Source organism: Urocampus carinirostris, chromosome 14 (genome assembly GCF_059441175.1).
Source record: "Urocampus carinirostris isolate Australia breed hairy pipefish chromosome 14, RoL_Ucar_1.0, whole genome shotgun sequence".
Classification (NCBI taxonomy): Eukaryota; Metazoa; Chordata; class Actinopteri; order Syngnathiformes; family Syngnathidae; genus Urocampus; species Urocampus carinirostris.
Genome location: NC_142362.1, coordinates 8426943 through 8442956, shown reverse-complemented (window position 1 = coordinate 8442956; position 16014 = coordinate 8426943). Strand labels below are relative to the sequence as shown.

At 41.7% G+C, this 16014-nt stretch overlaps 1 protein-coding gene across 1 annotated transcript in view; it reads left to right on the top strand.

Moving 5' to 3' along the window:
• thsd7ba (thrombospondin, type I, domain containing 7Ba) overlaps positions 1–16014 on the top strand; it is a 484701-nt gene that overhangs the window by 437432 nt on the left and 31255 nt on the right. The window contains exons 21-23 of the mRNA XM_088352325.1: positions 5718–5835; positions 8254–8399; positions 12176–12347. Of these exons, the coding sequence (XP_088208451.1) occupies positions 5718–5835; positions 8254–8399; positions 12176–12347 (436 nt within the window). The remainder of the gene's footprint in view (positions 1–5717; positions 5836–8253; positions 8400–12175; positions 12348–16014) is intronic.

Here is a 16014-nt window from a genome sequence, read left to right as displayed (position 1 = left end):
TTATATAGATAGCATTATCTATCTGATATATTGATAGTCCTATTTCTCTGTCTCTGTCTGTGTCTATCTATCTATCTGTCTATCTGTCTATCTGTCTATCTGTCTATCTGTCTATCTGTCAATGTCTATGTCTCTAACTGTCTATGTGTCTATCTATCTATCCATCTACCCATCTACACATCTATCCATCTATATCTATCTATCTATCTATCTATCTATCTATCTATCTATCTATCTATCTATCTATCTATCTATCTATCTATCTATCTATCTATCTATCTATCTACTGTATCTATCTATCTATCTATCTATCTATCTATCTATCTATCTATCTATCTATCTATCTATCTATCTATCTATCTATCTATCTATCTATATGTCTATATGTCTATATGTATATCTGTTTATGTCTATGTCTGTCCGTCTCTGTCTCTGTCTGTCTGTAACTCTGTCTATATGTCTATGTGTCTATCCATCTAGCTATATATCCGTCTGTCTGTCTGTGTCCGTTTCTGTCTCTGTCTGTATCTCTATATATCTATATGTCTATCTATCTATCTATCTATCTATCTATCTATCTATCTATCTATCTATCTATCTATCTATCTATCTATCTATCTATCTATCTATCTATCTATCTATCTATCTATCTATCTATCTATCTATCTATCTATCTATCTATCTATCTATCTATCTATCTCTCTCTGTCTGTAACTCTCTCTGTCTGTAACTCTCTCTGTATCTCTGTATATGTGTCTGTGTCTAAGTGTCTATCCATCTATCCGTCTGTCTGTCTGTCTCTGTCTGTATCTTTATATATCTGTCTGTCTGTCTATCTATCTCCCCGTCTCTGTCTTTCTGTATCTCTATCTATCTGTCCGTCTGTCCGTCCGTCTGTCCGCCCGTCGGTCCATCTGTCTGTCCGTCTGTCTGTCCGTCCGTCTGTCCGTCCGTCCGTCTGTCCGTCCGTCTGTCCGTCCGTCTGTCCGTCCGTCTGTCCGTCCGTCCATCTCTCCCTCTCTCTATCCATCTATCTATCTATATATCTAACTATCTCTCTCTTTCTCTCTCTCTCTCTCTCTCTATTTATCTATCTACCCATCTATATACCCATCTATCTATTCACCTATCTATCTACCCACCTACCCAACTACGTTATTTATATCCAAGCAAATATAGAAATAAAACTGCTGTTTATTTTCATAGAGTGGAGCTATAATTCGACAGCATTTGTTAACATTTTACTATTCTACTCTAAAAATCAGCACGTGCCAATCCCCACACCCAAATCATCTAATAAGAAAGATGGTACAAACGGATGGACCGGATCCCAGAATGGCTACAGCAAGTAAATTAGCATTCAGTTTACATAAAAATCAGTGTTAGCCACATTCCTACATCTGTCTCCTTAGTTTCAAACAAAACAGGGTGTCGGTGCTTTCAATAATTTATATATATTGCCTCCATTCATGTTTCATAAGGCAATTTGGTCTCCAGCTAAATTATCTTCAGCAGACTCTGCTTTTCTCAGCGGTGTGTTTAAAATAAATTGTAAACGGCTGTTGGTCCCAAATGCACCGTCCGCACCTTATTCATCGCGCAGCACCAAAAATGAAAGGATTTATGGGCCTCGATGGGAAGGTTGTGATACAAATTTCACACGGGCGAAAACGCGTTCATACCGTGCCGTGAAAAGGTGTTTACCTCCCTCCTGATTTCGGTGTTTTTGTGCACATTTATCAGATTTCTTCAGATCACCAAACCAGTTTTAATATCACACAGACAATCCAAGGAACTAAATATGAATAAAATGATGACTCACAACACGCGGTAAGCTTTCTCTCCTGGCTTTGATCTCTTTGATCTCCGGCAAAACGAACATAAAATGCGACAGAAACAAAATCAAAATAAATCCAAACAGCTTGCCAACATCATTTTTGCCGTTCCATGTATTCCGTTACTCCCCAAGCCTGCACAAAATATAGTAATTTTATTCATATTTAGTTTATTTTGTCTTTTATTAGCATATTTGGTATTGGAGTCATCCAAAAGTAATTGAAAGTAATCAAGTTAAAGTAACCCTACCCAACCCTGCATCTGGTACACACCAGAATTTATTTCTCTGTCAACCACATCAAGTTGTCCTGTTCATGAGGCAGCAAAGCAGCCTTAGACAATCACACCACCACCATGCTTTACAGTTGGGATCATGTTATTTTTGTCAAACGATGTCAGACATGATAGAATGTGACACGACCCTTTGACAGCAGTGGTTTTTGGCTGGGAACACACCTATGGATGCCATTTTGGGTAAAACAGTGTCTGAAATATTGTTTGCCCGGATAACCGGGGCGTGCATTTTTTACGTCGGGCGTACACGAGGTCTCTGCCCAGGTGGCCGACAATTTTTTCAAGAAAGAAAAAAAAAACTTTTTTTGTTAATATTTTATTTTTATTTTTTTCAAATCAAACGTTTGCTTTATTCCGATTTCGAAATCTTCGGAATTTCAGTTCCTTTGGCAATTTGCATACTCTGTAGCCAATCAGAAGCCTGCATCAAATAGCTTCGTGCTTCCCGAGCGTTATTAAGTCGTGCATTTGCTTATCATTTTCCAAAGAGGACGCACAGAGAACACAAGAAAAATCGATACGTGTTTAGGAATGAAGCCAAAACCTCAGCCCCAGAAAAAATATTCAAAAGAAGCTAACAAAATTTGTGACGCTACAAAACGTAAACGTACATTAAAAAGAATGGTGGAAAGAGGAGTTCATGTGGCTTTTAGCAGACAACGCAAATCAAACATTGCATGAATGAAGATGAGTAAATACAAGTACATACTGATGGCAGATGGAAAACAGCCATGTCATATACATGCAATGAATGTTATAAGTAGATTTATGATAAACTTAGTTTTAAAGTGTCATTCTGTTATATATTGTGATTGTCAATCCTTAATACTTTGCAAAAATGTTTTTTTTGTTTTTTGCGATTAGTCATCTTGTTGTGTTTCAAGTTGTGAAAAATGGGGCAGGCAACTTTATGGCTGGGCAGGCAACTTTTTAGAGTTGTCTGCCCTGGTGTCCGATAACTTTTTGTCATGAGTTTCAGACACTGGGTAAAACCTTGTGCGTCTTATTTGCGAATAAACATGGTATGTACCGTAAATTCCGGACTATAGAACGCACCTGATTATAAGCCGCACCCACCACTTTTTAGGTGATTTGCCACTTTTATTCTTACACAAGCCGCACCCATGTATAGGCCGCGTGCGCCCGCATTATAATTTGTGACACAATCACAAGTTTAACACAGACCAGGCTGTAAGTTCCACACTTGTAACAACTAAGATAGGACACAATTCTCAAGCCACAGTTGCCATCATAAACGGAAAATGATACCCATAATTAATGTATGATGCAGACTTGTAAAATCCGGGTCTCGTTGAAAGTAATCCAAGGAAACAAAATGTATATTTCCAAAGTTAAGGGGGGGGAAAATATATATCCACTATTGTCCGCTGCGACAACAGACAGATCTACCGGTAACTCAGCTTTACCCCACTTCCCATCAGCCCGCGTTCGCTCCGCCCCTTCTTTTTGATTCGTCCGTAGAACACATAACAGAATAAATCTCTAAAATAAATACATTACAAAAATATACAGTTGCAAATACATATTATACATGGTTACACATATTTACGAAGAAAGACGGTACACCGACAGAGTTTTCAAAGCTTTAATAATAATAATGTAACTTTCATCCCCAACCGTGCCTTTGAAAGGTACCAACATGCTAGTAGGATCACGCTCGCAATGTATCAAACGTGCCTGTTAAAAAAAAGAAACCCCCAATTGTGAAATTCATGGAAGATCGTCTTCAACTTCCCCCTCATAACTATCGCCATCAAGGGCGTCTTCATCATTATCGGAACGTACCTTAACTTTACAGACAATGCATGCGTAAACTTAGAGGTTGCAGTCTTTCTTGGCGCACATATTCTACTGGTCTTAATCTTACCTTTTATACTCCAGCGCCGCTGGTGGCCGTTAGAAAAATTCCATAAATTGGCTGCTTCACTGAATAAGCCGCAGGGCTGAACATTTGGGAAAAAAGTAGCGGCTTATAGTCCGAAATTTACTACTGAATTTACGGAGTCTGTGTGCATTTTAGTCCAGACACGTATGCCAAAAAACACAGATTCTTATAGCAGATTTCTGAACACGACCTTAACTGAGACCAACGAGGCCTGAAGGTCCTTGGATGTTTGGCGAGGTTCCTTGTTAACCTCCTGGATGAGCGGTCGTCGGACTCTTGGAGTAATCTGAGTTGGTTGACCACTCTTGGGAAGCTTCCCAGTTTTCTCCATTTGTAGCTATTGGCTCTGACAGTGGTTCCCTAGAACCCGACAGCCTTGGAAATAGCTTTGAGACCTTTTCCAGACTGATAGAGTTCAATCACTTTTTCTAGTTTTTTTCTGGTATTTGTTTGGAACGTGGTATGTAAATAGTGTTCTTGAGATTTTACAGCCCACTTAACATAATCCAGTGCTTCAATTCGGTGCTGCAAGTATTTTCTGTCATGGCCCCCCCTCTGGAGAAGCAATCTTTTGCATGGCAATCCGTTTTGGGTGTGGCCCGTAGAATTGATTTCCGAAAACTGTGGTTAGTGAGAATTACTTTGTGATTTAATATATAATAAATACTGTTGGGGCAGAAGCCCCATACAGTCAATAGATGGGTCAAGGCGATAATTAAGATTATTATTATTATAGGTATAATAATGACTATTATTTCTGTTGTTGTTGTTATTGATATTATAATAATCATCAACTATGACTATTCACATTGTTATTCTTGAACATTGTTATTGTTTTGTGCTATCACCATCATATTACGTATATACATTTCAATGTAGATCTATATTTATAAACAAAATAATGAGGTGACTAAGTAAGTTGATGGTGATTGTGAAAACTAAACAAAAAATAAATAAATTGAGATACAGTCACATCGAGACAACTTTTAATAAGAGCGCAAAACGACTGCACAACTCATAGTTAGGGCAGACAATTGGGAGTTTTGATGCAAGAAGTATCTGGCTCAAGTTCCTATGTTTTGTGTTTTTAATGCACAAATCATGACACTTAAATGGTCCTGCTGCTTGGGGGGTGCCCCCTCTAGCAGAAGGTTTAAGATACTAGTATGCTGAAAATGTTTAAAGACAGCAATGATGATGATGATGACATTGAAAATGGTGTTGGTGATGATGACGATGATGTGACTGTGCATCTACAGAAGGTAATATGTATATTCGTGAAGGTTTTTTTTTATGTAATTACACAGGCGATCTAGCTGTAAGACACAATTATTAAGGAAATCAAAGGGGTAAGATTAAATAAGTATATTCTTTTTCCTATTCCTTTTCGAACATGTCGCGTTAATTCATTCATTTAACAAGGGGGAGGGCAATTACTTTTCAAATTAGGACAGAGAGGCCTAGATTGTTTGTGCCTTAATTAATGGAATCTACATTTGCAAACTGCATCTTGTATTTCCTTGGGTTGTCTCTGTGTGATATCAATATTGGTTCAGCAAACTGAAAGCAAAAAACACACACGTCAAAAAAGGGGCTAATACTTTTCCACGGCATTGTATGTTTAACCGGCGAATGTCGGTTGTTTTTGACAGTATATGGCTTTGCCGTTCTGCCCTTACAGATCGGGCCGGTCAAGAACTGGAAGTTGGTAGAAGACTGCACCGTCGACTGCCCGGTTAACTGCGTCCTTTCCGAGTGGTCGCCTTGGGGGCAATGCTCGCATACCTGCGGTAGCCAAGGTAATTTATGTCACGTTTTCCTTGTATAGCCCAGGGGTGGGCAAATATTTGCAGTCACAAGCCGCATTGGGTTAAAAAAATCTGGCAAGGGGGCCGATCCTAGAGACCTATGCAAATCTGTTTTCATTTATCAATAAATATACATGCAGACGTCTAGATATTATTTTTCTTTTTATATATTGTCAATTGGTTTTGAAACACAATGTCTTGATAATCTAGGGATTTGTCCAACTTTAATTTTGAAAATTAAAATTAAAAAAATGATTCTGTACTGCAATCAGTAACTGAATTTGCCTCTAGGTGTTGCTTGTGCTCCACCATCATTTTTTTAATTCCGAAGGACGCTAGAAATTCCTACACTCATCTCATTAGCCGTACCGCTTATCCTCATTAGGCTCTCTCTTCCTTTTTTCCTTTTCTCTCTTGTATGTCTTGTTTGTTTTCTTTTATCCTCTTCTTAAATGTGAAACTGGAGTGCCACTTCCCATTTCGTTGTCGCAATATGCTCAACCCATTTTGTAACAATGACAATAAGGGTATATTCTCATCTCATCTCATTAGCCGTACCGCTTATCCTCATTAGGGTTGCAGGGGGGCTGGAGCCCATCCCAGCCATCTTCGGGCAGTGGGCAGGGGACACCCTCAACTGGTTGCCAGCCAATCGCAGGGCACACAGGGACAGACAACTCATTCGCTCATTCACACCTAGGGACAATTTGAACCGGCCAATTCACCTGAAATGCATGTTTTTGGAACATGGGAGGAAACCGGAGTGCCCGGAGGAAACCCACGCAAGCACGGGGAGAACATACAAACTCCGCACAGGAAGTCTGGAGCTGGATTTGAACCCACGCAGGAGGTTTCCATGACATAAACTGTGCCGCACAAGCGCTAACCACTGCGCCGCCGTGCTGCCCATTTCCTACACTGATAGAAAAAAATATGTTATTACCTTGAGTTGTTTGAGTTCTGATATGAATTACTAATCCCAAGAAAATGGATTCAATGAATCAGGCTGATTGGAATAGGACACACTATTTATAAACACAGAGAATTAATGATAGGGAAAAAAGGGGAGAGGAAGGCCCCGGAGAGTCTAGAAGTTACTCGTATAAAATAAAGTTTCCTGCTATAATGCTAGTTTATTTGGTGACATTCCCTTGTACAGAAAAAAACTTAATGAAACAGGCTGATGGAAATAACACACACAATTTATTAACACAGAGAACTAATGAGAAGGGGGAAAAAGGGAGGGGAATGGGCCGAAGATTATGGGAATATTCGACCGCTGAAAATAGCACAAAATTTAATATTCACGCTATAATGCTAGTCCATTTGGGAAGATTCCCGAGTATGGAAAAAAACACTCATTCCCAAGAACCAGCAAACATGGTGTTAAATCTGAAACTGTCTTTTTACTTGTTGTTGCGGAGAGTTTTGCTTTCGTGCTCTGTCTAGTCTCAACGTGTGCCCGACATGCTGAACTCTAGGCCGCAGCGAAGGCCTGCATGGTGACCAGTTATTACATCTTTGGGTGTGGTCTTAGATATCTGATACTCGCAGTATTTGACAATTAGACAATTGCGTGATGTTCTATACATGACATACCCCTTCAACTGACATAATTATGTATGGTGAGAACATTATATAAGGCCTGCATGGACGCACCAAGCAGTCATGTGAGACAGTAGTAAACAGGGCAAGCTATCGATCAGTTCCTCTTTTTATGACATGGTGTTAAATCTGAAATCGTCCTCTGGTTAACGGCAAACGACCCGGGACACGCTGGAGAGACTATGTCTCTAGGCTGGTCTAGGAACGCCTCGGAATCCCACCAGATGACCTGAATGAAGTGGCTGGGGATAGGGATGAATATGAGTTGAATATACTTTGTACCGAACGCTGCTTCTGGAAAGCCTCAACGAGGGATTCCCTCCATTGCTCTTTCAGGGTGCAATGATCAGAGACGGTTTCTGTTCTATTTTCTCCAAACTTTTTTATTTGATTTTAACTCTTTGACCCCACCATTGATGAAGGTCATGCTCAGACACTGAGTTGTTCTCTAACTAGAAAAGCCTTTTGGGCCGCTGCTTACTTTTCAAGCGTTTCCTAAACTTTTACGCCGGTAAATTATTAATGAGTCCCTCGCACGAAACACTTGTATTGGGAAGCTGCCAGACATGAGCATTAATGATGAAACAGAGGAAAAAAGTGCCGTTGAACTAATTCGTCTTTGTCTCTGGTAAAAATTGCATCGTGAGGGGAAAAGCCCGGCTGCCTTTTTTGCTCTTGAATATGTATTATGTCCATTTTTAGTTTCCCGCCTGTGCAAAAGTTTTTAATTGTTTATCAGTTTGCTGGAAGACGGCTATAGGGACGGTTGTGCTGGAGACGCATGAGTGATTTTGTCTCCTGCAGGACAGTCGGTGCGCTCTCGGAGAATCTTGCGAGAAGCTCACCAGGAAGGTCGGCCATGTCCGAGCCAGCTCATTCAGACGAAGCCGTGTCCAGTACGTCCCTGTTACATGTGGCTTCTCAGCGACTGGTCTCCCTGCACCGTAGAGGTATTGTTTCTTTTACCAATAGAGAAAACTGCTTTAAGTTCTGTTTTTCTTCTCTGTTCCTTTATCTTCTTGGGTTTTTTTACCTCACTGTGAGTGTGTGAAACTGGAGTGTCATGCCCAATTTTGTTGTCACAATATGTTAACCCATTTTGTAACAATGACAATAAAGGTATATTCTATTCTATTATATTCTATTCTATTCTATAACTTAATTTCGGCACCAATTGTTAAAGTTAAACATTATATAAACTCTTTGGTGGCAGTATTACTCAAGTAAAAACAGACATTAAGTTTTTAAATCTCCCTCGAGGATGAGCCAGCCCTGTCGGGATGGCATCTTGCCAAAAACGTGGTTTTATTGACACAAACAGGAAAAGGAACACACATGAGCGCGACTTCACAATAAAAGAATATAAGATTGATAACGTATAAAAGATGTAATGAGCGGGGCGGCAGTGGCTCAGGAGGTAGAGCGCTCGTCTTGGGATCAAGACATTGCAGTTCGAATCCCGGCTCCTTCGTGTTACATGTCGAAGTGTCCTTGGGTAAGACACTGAATCCCTAATACCCCCAAGAAGCAGGTTAGCGCCTTACATGGCTGCACGGCCGCTATTGGGAAATGTGAAGCACACTGTAAAGCGCTTTGGGAAGTCTTGACTTGAAAAGCGCTATAGCAATGCAGATCATCATCAGCATTTTTCAAGCGGAAGCTAGGAGCAGGACCAAAAGACTGAATCAAAATCAGAGAGATAAGAGAAAGCAGTTCCCTGAAAACATTTGTATGTTAGTAACAGAACCTTGGAGCAAGCGCAAGTTAGCTTGGATAGATAATAAGAAGTCTTTCTTGGGCACAAAGCAGGTGTCAGTGGTTTAGTAAACAGGCCCGGGACAAGGAATGTTCACGATCAGACACCAGGGATCTCTCAGTGCTGTCATTAGTATTAACGAATTGTTAATTTGTCCACTAGCACCCTCTGGAGGCTGGTGGCTTGCTGGTTCCTCACAAATGGATATTGATAAGCACTATTTTTATCCACTCCTTTAAATAAGATCCTCAACCTTTCTGTGTACAAGGTTAAGGTCTGACAATATTTCACTATTATTATTATTGTTTCATTTTTGTGTTCTTGGAAAGAAGCTAAACGTTTCAAACAAAAAAGAAGAAAAATAATATTTAACAAGCACCGCCAACAGAACTAAGAAACCATCAGTTCCTGGAATAGGGTAAAATTATGAAATTACAGCTAGACTCATTCCATTGTTATGAAATTAAAAAACAACACTATCAGGCTGTATTTAGGGAATACTGTGTAATATTTGTCCACTATGTGTCGTATTGTGTACTGCAACAGAAAACTGTCATGATTACTGGTTCCGGGTACCTGCGGCTGCCCCGTTGGCGCCAACAGCCCTAGTCGCTGATTGGCTCCCTGACTCTTTTTAAACCCCTGTGTTCCAAGAGGAAGCGTCAGACCGTCTGCGAACCTATGCTTTCAGCTAGGCAAGCTCTGTACTATCCGACATTCTCCTGCTCTGTTTTTCTCCGGCCTGATACCTGTTGCCGACCGTTTCTGGACCCGTTTCTGCCTTGCTCTTCCGTCCCGGTCATCAACCTGTTTTCCGCTGCCTACGACTACCCTCGCTCGACACGGAAGTGCCACTTCCGCGTTCCTGCCATCAGCTACCCGTGTCCGACGATCATCGGATCGTGGAAGCAAACACTGCTCTCTTTCTCAATAAAACTGAGTAAAACGAACGCTATTGGGTCCTGTCTCCGTTTCTGGCCTGTGACAGAAAGGGTTGCGTCCACGATCCGGTGGTTGCTGGACGCGGGAAGCAGGTCGCTCTGAACGCAGAAGTGGATCTTCCGTGACGAGCGATGGCGGTGTCGGGAACGGAAAAACGAGTCAGTAACCGGGACAGGAGAGCAAAAACATGGTCGGGGTCGGAAGCAAGTCGTAAGCTAGGAAAGGAGAGTAGACATGGTCGGGGACAAAAAGAGGTCGAAAGGCGGGACAGGAGAGTAGACGTGGTCAGGATCAAAGACAGGTCGAAGCCGGGGGACAGACAGGGGCAAAAACAGGTGGGAGTCATGGTCGAAAAAAGGCTTGCCTAGAGTTAACTGAGGTTCGCAGATGGACTGACAACAGATAGGTGTGGGTTTGAATAGGGACAAGGAGCCAATCAGAGTCCGAGGCAGTTGGCGCCAAAAGTGCGAACGCTATTGGGTCCTGTCTCTGTTTCTGGCTTGTGACAGAAAACAAGTGCTGCAAAGCACAAGGAAGAATACAAACTACAGAGACTCAAAGGGACCAAACTCCACCATTTTTATTTTATTTTTTATTCCCCAGCCTTTTAAAAGGTTTTCTGTTTTTTTGGGGGGGGTACTGATAACAAAAAGGTATTGTTATTATTATTGAAAAATATTACAGGAACATTGTGTAGTGCAACTGGAAACAAGTGCTACAAAGCACAAGTAAGAATACAAACTACGTAGACTCCAAGTGACTAAACCACGCCATTTTTCCTCCGATAGTTTGGCTCTTTTTACAAGGTTTTTGGTTTTGGGGGATACCAGTACAGCAGGATGTCAGATAAATATGTCAGCTCCCTCTCCGTGAGCCTCAGGTTATGTTATGATGGTTCATTTGTTTTTTTCTCAGTATTCAAATGCATATTGTTTTTATTTTTGAATTAAGTGTTCTTTACCACGAGGAGGCGCTATAAAGTAACCAAAGTCCCTTTGGTGATTACTTGATCATTTACATGCAGTGTAATGGAGTAGGCCAGGGGTGTCAAACTCATTTGAACTCGGGGGCCACACGATAGAACAAACATTCTGTCGGGGGCCGGACTAGTAGATTAAAGAGAAAGAAAAAGAGAGATAAAGAAATAAGAGAAAGAGGGAGGGAGAAGGAGAGAGGGTGGCACAAAGAAAAAAATCAGAGAAAGAGGGAGGGAAAAGGAGAGAGGACAGGACAAAGAAAGAAAAAGAGAGAGAGGGAGAGAGCGTGAGAAACAAAAGATAAAAAGTTGTGAGAGAGGAGAAGAAAGGGAGCGGAAGAAAGAAATCCAAAGAGAAATATAAAGACAGAAGGAGAGAAAAGAGAAAACAAAGCGCGAAGGGTATTAAGAGAGAAAGAGAGAAAAGGAAAAAAGGAAGTAAGAGCAAAAGAGGTTAAAAGACACAGAGAGAGGAGACAGAGGGCAACAAAGGATGAGAAAAAGAGAGACACAGAGAGTAAAAGAGACAGAGACAGAGTGGGAGAAAAGGTGTGGGAGAGAGAGAGAGAGAGAGAGAGACAAAGAAATTCAAAGAGAAATAGAAAGACAGAAGGAGAGAAAAGAGAAAACAAAGCGCGAAGGGTATGAAGAGAGAAAGAGAAAAGAGAGAAAAGGAAAAAAGGAAGTAAGAGCAAAAGAGGTTAAAAGACACAGAGAGAGAAAGAGACAGTGGGAGAAAAGGGGTGGAAGAGAGAGAGAGAGAGAGAGAGAGAGAGAGAGAGAGAGAGAGAGAGAGAGAGAGAGAGAGAGAGAGAGAGAAATAAATAAATAAATAAATATAAGTACAGTGTCTTTGTTTGAGGCACCTGGCTTTGGCAACATCAAGTGGACATATTTCAACCTGCAGCTTGTTTTTCTCTTGCGCTTCTCCGAGTGTTGTCTCGCGGGCCTGATCTGGCCCGCGGGCCGCCTCTTTGACACCTGTGGAGTAGGCGAACATTGAGAATAGACGCTTTAAGAATCGGAGTTATAATACAAGTATTTGTGTGCAGGGTGCAGACTGTGGAGATGGGGTTCGGAGAAGAAACCTGTCCTGCGCCGTTCATCAGGGCAACTTGACCGAGGTTCCTCAAACTCTGACGGTTGCAGAAGAATTCTGCGGCGACAGACTGAAGAAGGAAATCCAACAGGACATGGAACAGCCTTGCTTCGTTCCCTGTCCAGGTAAAGCTCCACAATGTAAACGGCCTTTCCTCCTTTCAAATGCATCAACGTACGATAATCTGTCGGTTATGGTGGTTATTGAGGACCAGAATCTCCACAGAGTAGCGGTATTCCCTTCATAGAGTCCCCCAAGGGTTAAACTTAACTCGAGATTAGATAGCTAAGTAGATAGATACTTTTTTCATCCCCGTAGGGAAATTCACATTTCCAGCAGTATACTTTTGTTGTTTATTAACAGGATGGCCTCGGGGTGTTGTGTTGTAGTTTAGCAACAGCGGAGTGGATGACGTAACACGCTAGTCCAAAAGTTCGACGTCCCTGCAGCAGATGGAAATCTTTGTGCCCAGGGTTACACCGCCTCGTGTTCACGTAGATAGCGAGTCCACCTCCTCTCCGCTTCCCGCAGGCTTTTGTGTCTCTGTCTGTCCTAACAGCGCTGAAGCCGGCCACGTTAGCGTCAGTAATGCTAAACGTGAGCCACGTTTCCGCAAACTCACTCCATGTACGCTTTGAGGTTTTTCACCAGCACAGCCATTTCGTCAGTCTTATTTGGTAGAGAGTTCACATTTACCTTGATTACGGACGGTACCGAAGGCTTATAACAGCGCTAGCCGCTTAGCCTCAGCTCTGGCTCTGCATCCACGATAGGGCCCCATCATCACGCTGGCACGATTCTTCAGGGCAAGGAGTTGATTTCTCGAATAAACACATTTTTGGGCGTTAAAACCCATGACCATGGGATAGAAAGTAATCCAAAGTGTAGTTGTCAAATGGGACGAAAAACACCAAAGATAGAATCAGACACTTAAAACAATAAATCACAAAAAGAGCAAAATAACACGGAGCTGCTGGAAAGGCTGCCGCTTGCGGCGGCGTCTCTGATGTCAGATTACGTCCTTACCGACTGAGAGTATACGAATGTAACAAAATAACAACTATAGATCTTCAAATAAAACACTGAATTGCAGTTGTCTTTATTGTCATTCTACAAAAGCACAACCAAATTGGAGGGCTTCTCCTTTCAGAGTAAGAAAGCAATTTAGAGATCCGCTGGCTAGCTGGACTCCATCATAGGGTATCCTTGAACGGGGCTATGAAAGTTAAACTACTTTGTAGCTAATGTAGCGGTTTCCCTCGAGTTGCAGCTCCAGATCATCCATATCAGAGTTGTTACATAGCCTAGCTGTAGCAGTAGGCTGGACCTGTGGCACCTCGATCGCCATCTTCCCTTACGACGCCTTAGACGCTTCCCAAACCTGATACCCTTGACTTTCCTCAGAGTCTGATTTAATTGACGCATTTCTTTTCAAAGTAAGGACCCGCTAAAAGCTATCCACAGTTTGTTTGGGGGGACCACCACCCCACTGTTTGACTGACAGCATACACCAGCCTATCACAGTGGCGCACACAGGCAGTCACGCCCACTCAGCTTACACACACATACAACCTGGTCTTTTGCTAGCATTTGCAGTCCGCAGAACACGATGCACAAAACGTTGATATCAACGGCAATAAATACAACTCAATTCAATATCCGAGAAGCTGTCATGATTACCGATATGCATCACCTGGGCCCGCTCCTTTGGCGCCAACTGCCTCGGACTCTGATTGGCTCCCTGTCCCTATTTAAACCCACTCCTATCTGTTGTCAGCCCATCTGCAAACCTCACTTAACCCTAGGCAAGCCTTTTTTCGACCATGACTCCCACCTGTTTTTGCTCCTGTCCGTCCACCGGTTTCGACCCGTTTTTGATCCAGACCACGTCTATTCTCCTGTCCCGCCCTTCGACCTCTTTTTGTCCCCGACCATGTCTACTCTCCTTTCCTAGCTTACGACTTGCTTCCGACCCTGACCACGTTTTTGCTCTCCACCTGGCTACTGACCCATTTTCCGTTCCCGATAGCGCCATCGCTAATCACAGAAGATCCACTTCCGCTTTCAGAGCGATCTGCTTCCCACGTCGAGCAACCACCGGATCGTGGATGCAACTCTTTCTGTCACAGGCCAGAAACGGAGACAGGACCCAATAGCGTTCGTTTTTACTCAGTTTTATTGAGAAAGAGAACAGTGCTTGCTTCCACGATCCGATGATCGTCGGACACGGGTAGCTGATGGCAAGAACGCGGAAGTGGCACTTTCGTGTCGAGCGAGAATAGTTGTAGGTGGCGGGAAAACTGGTCGATAACCGGGACGGGAGAGCAAGGGCGGCAACGAGTCGAGAAAAGAGGTCGGCAACAGGTATCATGCAGGTAACGGGGCAAAACAGGTTGGATGGCTAGGACGGAAGAGAAGGGCAGAAACGGGTCCGGAAACAGGTCGGCAACAGGTATCAGGCAGGAGAAAAACAGGGCAGGAGATTGTCGGTACAGAGCTTGCCTAGCTGCAAGCGTAGGTTCGCAGAACGGTCTGACACTGGTAACAGTAATTAATTTTTTCAGTGAAAACCTTACGCGTCTGGGTCCACCGTCTGTTCGGGTTCTGACAGTAGTATATTTGCAGTCTGATTATAAAAATACCATTTTATTTCATATTTTTGTACTACGACAGTGCTTTTGTTTTTGTTGTATTTTAATAGTAAATCTACAGTCATAATTTTGTAGTTTTAATGTAATATTTCTGTAGTATCATTGTAGTCATATTTTGTATTTGCATTATATTTCTTCTTTAGCATCTTTTGTAGTATTTCCATAGTAAAACCTTACGTATATGTGGATTCTTTTTTTAATATCTCTGTCGTTATATTTCTGTTCTAATATATTTGTAAATATAGTATTACTGTAAGCGCATTTTCTCATATATCTGTAGTATTTGTAATATTTCTGTTGTTATATTTCTGTTGTAGTTATTTTGGATTATAGTATTAGTGTAGGGGCATTTTGTTGTATATCTATCGTGTATTTATAGTATTACTATTGTTGTATTTTTGTAATATTTCTGTTGTAACATTTCTGGTGTAGTATTTTTGTATTTTTGTATCACTCTCGGTGTATTTTTTTTTACTATTTCTGTAAAAAAAATGTCCAATAGCCGATTTTTGTAGGATTTAAATACTAGTATTTTTTGGAGTATTACAGAAGTATTTTTGTAATAATACTATACTTATATTTGAGTAGTTTTTCTGTTGTAATATTTCTGTAGGTGTAATTTGTGTTGTGGTATTACTGTTGGAGTATTTTTGTAGTATTTTTATGCTAGTTTTTATTTTCAGATGGAATAAAAAAATGAAATTGCGTAGAAAGTGCTTGAATTTGGCTATGAAAAAGGTGCACGAACCCTTAATTAAGGACCCGATCCACTTCACTTTAAAATATACGATGCCACCCTCTCAGTTTACAGTACCGTATTTTCCGCACTATAAGGCGCACCGGGTTATAGGGCGCACCCCCAAAAAATAGTTTTTGGTCCTATATTTGACATACATAAAACGCACCGGATTATAAGGCGCTACAATGGGAACGTGGACAAAACAGTCAGATAGTTCAGTCCAACTGATTACCCCCTTAACATTCCCAAAGCTTGCAAAGAAGCAAATACGTGTCGAGAACACGTGCGTATGCGGTGTCCGTACCATGTCGCTCAAATGCATCGTTCCATCATCCGGAAGGTTAAAGTCTTGGGATTCAAGAAATGCTAACCATTCCTTAGTTTCTATTTTCTTTTTCGCTC